Raw genomic sequence first — 11,338 nt, 5'->3', positions numbered from 1 at the left:
TCACAAACTCCAGTCCTCATGGTCCCCAGGGGTCATGTTTTCAGGATTTCCATAGTAAATAGAAATCCTGAACACATGATCCGTGGGGACCACGAGGACTGGAGTTCGGGAAACACTGGTTTACATCAAGCAACCGGTACTGTATATACTTACGCTCTTTAATCTGGGCCCGAACATCGAGGTCCTCCCAGCGGCCCACAAGGAGCGAACAGATTTCCTCCCAGAGTCGTCGGGTAACGATAAGGTCAGCGTGGCGGCGGTCAGCCATATTCCAGAGCGGCTCCCTTTCTCTGACGAGATCGATGAGGTGGTCCACATCGAGTCCTCCATCCTCACCGTCAGAGTCGGGAGCACGCTGTGAAGGCTGTTAAAGAAAAAGACAAAAATAACATAATTAGCCTCCACAAAAGAAATGAAATAAAAAGTGCAAAAAAACAAAGCAAAAATATTTATACTTACACGCTGGTGACCGCCGCATTGCTGTCGCCGACGACCCTGGGAGGAACTGCGAGGACCTCTTGGCCGAGCACCAGATTGGGAAGACTAGAGAAGAAAACAAAAAATGTTATGTCTTTGGATGTAGGCATTTGTTTGCTGTGTGTGGTCTGCAGAACATTGTTTTCTATGTGTTGTGTGTAGTGTGATGTTGTGTTTCTGCGTTTGATGCAAAAAACTTACCAATTGTGAGCCCACTCCAAGTGTCTGTCCACCCCTTCCTTCTTCTTCTGGGAGCTCCTCTTCATCTTGTGAATCCTGTTTTGAAATAAAAGGCAATGAATAGACATATATTACAGAGATGATGGATTTTGGAAATAAAAACTTACCGTCAAACGCTGACGATGCGAGGGAGGGCTCCCAGAAGATGATGTGCTGTCTTCCTGGTGGCCACACTCCATGCCTGTGGGTGGTGTTCCAGCTGCTGCCATTGCTGCTGCTGCTGCATCTATTGGGCGGCTGTTGAATAAAGAGAAACAAAGGGCCAATGAATATCTTGATATTCAATAGCCCTAGTTTGGAGGAATGGGGGATTTGATAATTACCATCTCTCATCTGCTGCTGGCCTCCCCTCCTCAGCATGTTCCATTTGCTGCTCCATTTGGGGTGGTGGTGGTGCTGATGGTGCTGCAGTGGTCTCCTGCCTTCTCCTGCTGCGCTTGGTTGCTTTCTTGGGTGGCATGTTGGGTGTGGCTGTGGGTCCCACTGTCTTGCTTTTATATATGTCTTGTGGGCAGAGCTACTGAGCATGCTCAGACCAAAAAAACCGGATCCGGCTTTCGCCGGATCAGGCGCATTGCGGCGCTCATAGGCTTTCATTGTGTGAAAAAGCCGGACGCGCCGGATCCGGCGTGTCCGGCTTTTTCGCCGGAGACAAAAAACGTTACAGTAGCCGTTTTTTCCAGACGCCGGATCGCGACACATTGTCGGATCCGGCGAAAACCGGATGAAACGCATGGCCATCCGGCGCAAATGCAAGTCAATGGGGGGAAACCGGATCCGGCATTGCATTTCGCCGGATCCGGTTTCTGTCAAAAGCGCCGGATCGCGCCTGACGGCGAAAACCTGATGTGTGAAAGAGGCCTAACGGTTCTCAACCGCAACGAAGATGTGAACTTGTTGTGGATAAATATATAGAAAATCAACATGAATAATTAGGGGAAAAGTAAAGCATACTGCGCATGCACTATAGTATTTCATTGAAACGAGATACACATAAGATGGTTTCCAATGCACAGGCGCTGTCAAAACACTGAACCACCACTAAGATGAAAAAGAGCATCTAGATAAACACCCTTCCTGACAATTTCCCACTGGAGACGGTATATAATTATATCGATAAATAAATGTACACATAAAAAAACATATTGAATTCCAAAAGTCAGAATCAAAAATCAACACCAGAAATTAAATGGTGTACAAAATAATGAACAAAGTATATATATATAAATCGAAAAGTATATAGAGTATATTGTAACCAAATGAAAAATACAGAGATCATTCTCTGACATAGACAAATATCAGACATATTCATAGGTTCAGGCATTGATACTCTATTCAATAAAAAATTGAAGAGAAGATTGTAAATTTGACCAATTCAAAGTCACAACAGTGAAAAATGCTTCTTTTTACAACCTCATTCCCGACTTTTCTTTTGATTAGTTGAACGGGCGCAATGTTGTGCACTTGTCACTCCACATTGATGGCGTTGAACCAGCCCAGCTAATCAAAAGAGTAGTTGCAAAAGTCTAAAGGTAAACAGATTCACAGATCCCAAATCCTGCCCTATTGATTACTGACCTGGCTGATGCACTAATGCCCTGAGAATCGATTCTCTAATCTCTATAGCTCTGGCAAAAATTAAGAGATCACGTCCAAATGATCAGGTTGTCCGATTTTTCTCTTTATAGGTATATTTTTGAGCAAAATGTAAATTGTTATTTTAGTCTACAAACTACAGACAACATGTCTCCGAATTTCCAAGCAATACATTTTGTTTGTTTTATTTCTGAAAAGGAGAAATGGTCAAAAGTAACAAAAAAACACTACTTTCAGACCTCAATTAAAAGCAAAGAAATCAAGTTCATAATCATTTAGAAACAACAATACTAATGTTTTATCTCAGGAAGAGTTCAGAAACCAACACACCAAATCACATGTTGCTTGTGCTTCTGTTGCCTCTCATTGAGCATATCTGAGATGTTATTGGTTTTTACGTGTAGAGCTCCTACTTAATACTGAAGAAATTGTGATGCTTGAAATTTTGACTTATTTTATTATTTGCATATGTCTGTCAATCCTGCTATATATAATTTGTATGCCCACATATAGTTATACTATATATAACTCAAGATGTTCATTATAGCCACCAAACCCAGAACTGGTTTCACAAGAATGTGTTCACCTTCAACATGATTTAGAGGATTGTGAAACATCTAAGGATGGGTCACAGGGTATAATTTAAATTATATGATGCAATTAAAACAAATATATATATATATTATATAACTACTGCTGGTGATTATGTCAGCTTATATGCAATGCAGAAGAAACATTTTCATGTATGATAAAGATGAGTAAGGTGAAAGACTAGAGCACATAAAAAGCTGTGTGCTACTTGGAAACAGCATTTGATTGAGCTTTAGGCCATGTTCACACGTCTTTTAAACTCAGGACAACCCATCAGGATTCTTAAAAAGACACTTCAGGATACTATGGAATTTTTTTTTCCTGAAGAGTCTTTAGTGGGAGTTTTTTTTGGGGCGTTTGAGCGTTTTTCCTGATGATTTGGCTGGCTAGCAGTTTTCCAGTGGTTTTTGTGATGTCTTATTTACTGTTGTCTCCTGTTCATTTGTTTAACTATACTGAATAATGAAGAAACTGCTAGCAGCTTTTGTTAAGCAAAAGAGGTCTTGAGTTTTCCCATTGACTTGTATTATAAAGTACAAAGCATCTTCCTAGCAGAAAACACCTAAGGAATGGGCTTAACTTTTTACCACTTGCCATTTTTAGAAATCTCCAGTGGTTAAAGACACTCAAAAGCCTAAACATATGCACAGCATGTCTGTTTTCCTTTTTTCTAGAAATGCAAATGCTCATTCTGGTTTCCATCTGCAAAAGATGTTATCTGCACATACCCTTAGAAGGGAGGGGTTTATTTATTTTACTCATTTACGGTATATAGCGCCATTGATTCCACAGCACTTTAGACATTATTGGCACTGTCCCTGCTGGGGCTCACAATCTAAGTTCCCCATCAGTATGTCTTTGGAATATGGGAGGAAACCGGAGTACCTGGAGGAAACCCACACAAACACGGGGAGAACATACAAACTCCATGCAGATTTAAAGACTGTTCACTAAAGGAGGTCACCTCAGCAAGTAAGACTATCAATTCATACTGCACCTGAATAGTGGCAGTTGTGTGCGCTCATAAATTGGGTACAAAATGTATTCAGAACCCTTTAAATTTGTCACTCTTTCATTGCAGCCATTTGGTAAATTCAAAAGTTAATTTTTTTCCCTCATTAATGTGCACTCTTCACCCCATCTTGACTGAAGAAAAAAACAAAAACAGGAATGTAGAAATTTTTGCAAATTTATTAAAGAGAAAAAACAAAATATCACATGGTCATAAGTATTCAGCCCCTTTGCTCAGTATTGAGTAGAAGCACCTTTTGAGCTAGTACAGCCATGAGTCTTCTTGGGAATGATGCAACAAGTTTTTTCACACCTGGATTTGGGGATCCTCTGCCATTCTTCCTTGCCAGGTTACGGATATATATATTTTTATATTTGAGGCTCAGTTTGAGAATCCCAGTGCCTACTGCAGCCTCTACCCCCTCCCTGAAATAAAGAATCATCAGTGACCTTCATTTCAGAGACCGAGCTAGTCCCTGCTCTACCGAGCATGCTTTGGTTGTCAATCCCAACCAATGCTCAGTAGATTCTTGTCACTGTACACAATGAGAGTGCGCTCTCAGCAGATCCTGCAAAGTGCACCCACAATGCATGTCATAATAGGATTACCCCGATTGCAGAGACAAGCACCGCCCCAGCAAGTGATGTCATTCCTTTCTCATAAAAAGTGTAATAAACGTGGTTATTTTGTGCAGGTACTTTGCACAAAACTTATTAACAGGACACATTTGATAAACATTGAATGGCAGAATGGAAGTGCACTAGAGTCTCGGTCAATTATGCCATTTTTGATAAATGTGCAAATATATGTACATTTTTATTATTTTTTTTTTTTTTTTAAACAGTGCCTCTGCTAAAAGTCTAATATGTATTGGAGCACCGGAAAATATGAGAGGTTATGAATCCTACCTATACTTTTGTTCTCCCAGGTATAATCCACCACCAGAAACAACTGGCAGTGGCTGTCATGGAAAACACAGGAACGCTTGACTCAGTGGGCACTCCTCTATATTGGAGAAATAGGCACCAGCTGAACGATTGGCCAATCCATCATTTCCACTAACAGTCATCTATGGTGGGTGGAGGAGGAACGGGGGTTGTGCAAGTGCACGCTAAAAGGGATTTTCCAGACTCAAAATATTGATGATCTATTTTTATCAATATGATGATGATATCTTTATGAATATCAAATGTGTAGGAGATCAGACATACGGCACCAATGCTGGTCAGATGTTTTCAGATGGAGTTGGATGAAGAGTCAGCAGTTGGTTAGCACACTCACTGATCAGCTGATCAACGGGTGTACTAAGCATCCACTGATCCGATTTTGATTAGCCAGACCATAGAAATGGTCTAATTTGGCTGCAACATGGAGCGAATATTGTCATCAAGAGCAAAGCCACTGAATATGACATCACTGCAGCTAAATCCTGGTCTATCCAACATTACATCTTTGCCCAGGGTTAGGAGTGTATGCCTAGGAGGTATGCGTCGGACAGCGTGCATATTCATGGTAAACGGATTCTTTGGCATTCACCCCAAGGTCACAGTAAACATACACCATGGTATATTCTTCTTTGGCCCTCTGTTTAGGACAATGGAGTCTGCTGTGCTTTCCTAAATAGTTCGGGAGTATACAGTCACATACCAACAAGAAAGAACAATTTTCCAGCCTCTGTTTCAATGGTGACGCTACAGGATATATTAGTCTATAGTAAACGTCAAGAACTCTTCCTAAGTGCAGAGATGCAATGTGCGCCTAGCCTAAGGGCCCTGTCACATATAGAGACTCACCAGCGATCCCGACAACAATGTGAACTTGTCAGGATTGCTGGTGAGCTGCTAAACAGGCACCTTCACTAGCGATCAGGACAGCGACACGCGGGCAACAAGCGACGCACGTCGCTTAGTTACCAACGCGCTTGTAACCAAGGTACACATCGGGTTTATAAGCGCGGCGCTTAGAAACCCGATGTTTACCTTGGTTACCAGCTCGCTGATCTCCCGCCTGCCACACGCAGCGATGCATGCTGGCCAGTGGGAGACCAGCGATCAAAAAAAATGTCCTGGCCATTCGAGGACGATCAGCGATACCTGGCAGGGGGGACAGTCGCTGATAAGTGTCACACACAGCGATCTTGCTGGTGAGATCGCTGTTGCGTCACAAAACTTGTGACTCAGCAGCGATCTCGCTTGCGAGATCGCTATGTGTGACGGGGGCTTAACAAAGATGGGGGCAGCAAAGAAACTGCGTTGGACGACATAAAAGGTAAATAAAAGCAAAAGAGGTTTTTTTGTTTGTAAGTTTTTTTTAAACTACACACCAGGAAACATTTTCTGAAATGACTGCCCCTTTAACACAAACTTCCAAGGCCAGCAAATCTTGCCGATTTCAGTAGTACACCATGTAAGGGCTTATTCACAGGTCAGCATTTTGCAGCAGTGTTTGTAAGACAAAACCAGGGGTGGAACTTAAGAGGAAAACAAATTGAAAGAATGACACCTGTATATTAAACCCACTTCTGGTTTTAGTATACAACTAAAAATGTTGAAGTGCTGACCAAAAATACTGGTGTCTGAATAATGCCTAATGTGTATGGGGCCTACTCCAATAGATGATGCAAAGCATAAGTAACGTTGAATTATAAAAGTTGCTTATGTTCACGTGCACTATCATTTTGTGAAATAAATAACTAAGATGACAGTTACTCCAAGATAGGAATCTGGGTCCAACGTCAAGCGATCAGGTCTTTGGAAAAGGCTGGAATTAGGGACCACAATGAACGAGCCAACCGCCTCACACCCACAGGGATATATAGTATACTACATGACTATAAAGTTTTTCTTGAGGCCTCTTTATTAACAGTCATGGTAGGTGTCTTGGACCACTAAAAACAAAGCGTTGAGAATGAAGTGCCACCTTTTCCAATCAAATCAGTGGTACTAGTTACATAAACTGAAGAGTGGTCTTATTCACACAGAGGTTCTTTTTACCCCAAAATGAACAATTTCTAGCATTCTCTCAAGTTACTTATAAAGACTTTAACCAACAGTGTTAGGATGCTGGACTTTTACTGAAGAAGACATTTCCTTCACTGTAGTAATAATTTGGATATTCTCATTCTTCAAGAACAATCTGGAATAACTCCACAAACAGACAGATGCGATCTACTTTTCATTTATTACCTATAAATAACTTATGTGACCATCCTACAAACATTTACTAGGCTTGTACAAAATAACAAAAGTTAATTTTGTGTTAAAGAGAATTGGGATTAAAAATGCCCAAATACTCTGGGGGGGGGGGGGGGAAGAAAAAAAAAAAAAAAAAAAAAAGCTAAGTGATAGTGATCAAGTATATAAACAGAAACAGTATATGCTACCCCAGGTCTTTATTAAATAAGTAAATGTCCATTGTTGGTCCTTCACGTGCACAGGTCATCCAAGGCCAATGGTCGCTGAGTGTTCATAGTAAAAAAAAAGCACCTCTTTACCCCATGTGTCCATATCTTCATATCGAAAACGTACCGCTAAATATATTCACTCAATTTTAAGTTAATTGCATGTGAGGTTGTGATGGCTCCTTCAGCAGACAGGCTATCCTGAACAGTGAGGACTTCACCAGCATGGCCAGTAAGTAAGAGAGCCATAGTTCATTTTTCTGGTACAATAGCAAGATGGAAACTTCCATTAAAACAGTGAAGTTCTCCTTAATCAATATAACACTTTGATGGAAAATACGGAAAGAGCATTCACCGCTTCTTTTTGCTGTGTCTCAACATCTTCTTTCTCTTTAGGATCATATCATAAAGTTTCTCAAGTCCTTGATGTAGACCTCTGCCATCCACTGCACTGCAACCCTGAATGTGACTCAAGGTGGATGTGCCAAGTTCATGTAGCGCTAGTAACTTTTCGACCTCCGTCACAGAGAGTGCATCAGCTACGTCTTGTTTGTTAGCGAGGATTAAAACAGGCACACCTTGGTTTTCAGAAGTCCTGGTAATTTTGTGTAGCTCCACTTTGGCCTCCTCCATTCGTTCCTGCTCTGAAGAGTCCACAACAAACACCATACCGTCAGTCCTTCTGGTGTAGGATTTCCATAAAGGTCTTAGCTTCTCCTGGCCACCTACATCCCAGACTTGAAACGTGATCGCTTTGGAATTCCCAACAGGGGCTTTGATTTTTTCCATATTAAACCCTTTGGTGGGAACACACTTCACAAACTCCTTAAATTTTAGTCTGTACAACAAAGAAGTCTTCCCAGCGGAGTCCAACCCGATAACCACCACATGTAGGGTTTGAAAGGTAGGAAGAAATGAGGTGTTGGGTGCTATCTCGGTAAGATGGTTCCCCATGGCTTTTTAAATATATTCGGTCTTGACTTTTTCCAAGGATGGTACTTGAGCACTTCAAAAGGAGTCACATAGCAAAATGTGTAAATGCCACTCTGAAATGCTTATCTGCAAGGAGAAAAAAGAAAAAAAAAAAAAAGAAGGAGGCCATTAGTAAACATCTGGCACTGATAAAGGAATAATTAAAGGAAAACTGGAGGGCTGAGGGGGCAGGGAGTGGTTGAAAGACCAAAAGCAGAAATTTTAGACCCCTTCCTCAACATTACAATGCCTATCTGCACAGACTACAAAGAATCATTCAAATAAGTTCACATTTGTCCCTTATGAAGAAAGCATACAGTGCTGTCACAAACTAAGGTTTAACCTAACCACAAAGATTTCTAGACTGGTTTGTGGACTTACTGCAATTTGAGAATAGCTGAGGTCATTGTTTGCAAGAGACTTTGCAAATGCAAAGTACTCAAGCAGGTATACAATATAATCCGCTAGTTAGCACCCCGCAAAATTAATGACTAGCTCAAAATCAAACAAAAAGCGTATTCTGTCACAAAGACAACTCCAAGCCCTATGATAAAAGGTAATCTGGATTAGGACCAACATCTTACAAGAACTGGAGAAGGCATCAGAACATACAACACGGATTTGCATCCTACACAACTGGCTTGTTGAGCAGTGTAAACAGCAGATAAATATATCCTCAGTGTTTGCTGTATCCAAGGGCAGCAGTGAAGATTATGGTCTCCTCCACAAGAAGGCTAATGTTTAACATCTAGCCGCACATCTGTAAGGGGACCCTAAACCCCCCATCCCCAGGAGCCAGGGCACTTTGTCAATTCTCCAGTGAATAGATTATGCTGCAGGCTCAGGTGCCATTTGTCAATAAAGCCAGTGGGCTGTAAAGAAAGCCAGCTATAAACATCAGTGGGTCTATTGACGTAGTTGGGAGTCACAATAACAGGGCTTAATGGGATACACAACATGAACCAATATTTTGGGAAAGCTTTTATTTCAACGCTCTGTAGATTTATGTAAGCACATTGGTAAAAGGGCACCTATGTGCCAAGGCCAGAAGAGCTCTGGCACACAAGCGCCATTCTGCACGGAGAAAGCATGTTCACCCAGTGATCCGGGCACACAGAACGAGGGAAATTAAGCTCACGATCCGCAAGAACTGATTTTGTCAGCACAGCACGGAAAATAGTCAATGGTCATGATCACATATGACTACATGTCCTGACAGACTGGATCAGGCGGTGATCATTTCTCAGAGCCAATTAAATTACCAGCAAGGCAACGAAATCAGACATCCGCAGCTCGCCCCGATGATCCACACCATTAATTCACTAACAAAGGCCGTTACTATCATCACAAAACGTGCACAATAAATCCCCATCATCACAGGCCTCCCGGGTACACCAGCCCCCGGGTATATACCCCATCAAGGGCACCCTCACAGTCAGAGGGGGCTAAATGCAGATGCCCAATACAAACAGCTAATTGGGATCACAGCCAAAGTCCTCCAGATCCAACCATCACCCCACAGCAGGCAAAGGTCACCAGGGAAAGCAAGGAGTGGAGGATCACTCTGCCCACAGCAGGGTACAACACTACATTTATGGGGTACAAATGGCAGCCAGCAGAGCCTCAGATGGGCAAATATACCAGTCTGTGCACAGTGCGGGAATAGCCTGGCCCCACAGACCAGGGAGAAACCTGCACAGGACAGCCTGTACAAGTGCTGGAGAAACGCACCACCCGGACCCAGCAGCGGCACAGAACACAGTATACATGCCATTCACTTGTATCAGCAGCACCATTCCTCCACCAAGCACACAGCTAGGTACAGTGCGAATCAGAAATAACCGCAATGCTATTTACCTTGTGCACACAGCCTGCGTATAGCGATCGCTAGCCGTACTCCCATCCACACACGCCGTGCTATCCTCTCCCCTTCACGGCTGCCAACACTCTGCACTCACTCCACAGACTCCCAAGCCTTACCCTCAGCCCCGTGACGTCACCGCGAGATCCCGCCCTCACCGCGAGCTCCTGGCCACCCCCTTTAACCCTTTGCGTGCCCCTTACAATGTGACCATTCACCGTAACATTACACGTCAAATCCTGACTGTCCCAAATTGTATCATGGGCTGGAATACGTGATAATGAGGTTATATACACTGTATGCAGACAGTGCTGTATACTGCCCCAGCACTTTTAGTAGTTGTGAAACTACAAGTCCCAGCATACTGCAACTACAACTCTCAACGTACTCAGCCAGCCGTAGTTGTCCGACTCTGAGGGCTGTTTACAAACAATTACATGTTTGCTGTCGGCAGTCATTTATTAGCCCGTCTACACAGGCAGATACCGTCTTCCCATCTGCATGGAGTGATCTGTAATAGAAAGCTGAGTGTGCACAGGCGGCCATTGTTCTCGGCAGCACAAGTCCCATTTACACAAGATGATGCGACACCGAGGTGAATTGTCTTTGGCGCAAACCAAACGAGAGTGTGATGTGATGTTTACACTGGAAGATGATTGAGATGTGAACATGCTTAGACCGCGTTCACATATTCAGTATTTTACCTCAGTAATTATGTCAAAAGCAGGAAACGAACAATCACAAAAAGTATAATAGAAACACATTACCACTTTTGTATTATCACCCACTCCTGGTTTTGGCTTACAAATACTGAGGTAAAATATTGACCAAATACTGAGGTAAAGTACTGACCAACTACTGAGGTAAAATACTGACCAACTACTAGGGTAAAGTACTGACCAACTACTGGGGTAAAGTACTGACCAAATACTGGGGTAAAGTACTGACCAAATACCGAGGTAAAATACTGACCAACTACTGAGGTAAAATACTGACCAAATACTGAGGTAAAATACTGACCAACTACTGAGGTAAAATACTGACCAACTACTGGGGTAAAGTACTGACCAAATACTGAGGTAAAATACTGACCAAATACTGAGGTAACATACTGACCAACTACTAGGGTAAAGTACTGACCAAATACTGGGGTAAAGTACTGACCAAATACCGAGGTAAAATACTGACC

At 42.5% G+C, this 11,338-nt stretch overlaps 1 protein-coding gene across 1 annotated transcript; it reads right to left on the bottom strand.

Annotated features, from left to right (window-relative positions):
- Nucleotides 1-7,077: 7,077 nt before the first annotated feature.
- On the bottom strand, nucleotides 7,078-10,286 carry ARL4D (ARF like GTPase 4D). The gene is made up of 2 exons (XM_073562628.1): nucleotides 10,146-10,286; nucleotides 7,078-8,375 (listed from the first exon to the last, which is right to left on the bottom strand). Exon 2 carries the CDS (start codon nucleotides 8,268-8,270, stop codon nucleotides 7,668-7,670), a length of 603 nt encoding a protein of 200 aa, XP_073418729.1. The 5' UTR covers nucleotides 8,271-8,375; nucleotides 10,146-10,286; the 3' UTR covers nucleotides 7,078-7,667.
- Between the last annotated feature and the right edge of the window lie 1,052 nt (nucleotides 10,287-11,338).

Source organism: Dendrobates tinctorius, unplaced genomic scaffold (assembly GCF_039654945.1).
Source record: "Dendrobates tinctorius isolate UK_male_01 unplaced genomic scaffold, ASM3965494v1 ptg000360l, whole genome shotgun sequence".
Taxonomy (NCBI): domain Eukaryota; kingdom Metazoa; phylum Chordata; class Amphibia; order Anura; family Dendrobatidae; genus Dendrobates; species Dendrobates tinctorius.
This window is presented reverse-complemented; position numbering and strand designations above follow the sequence as displayed.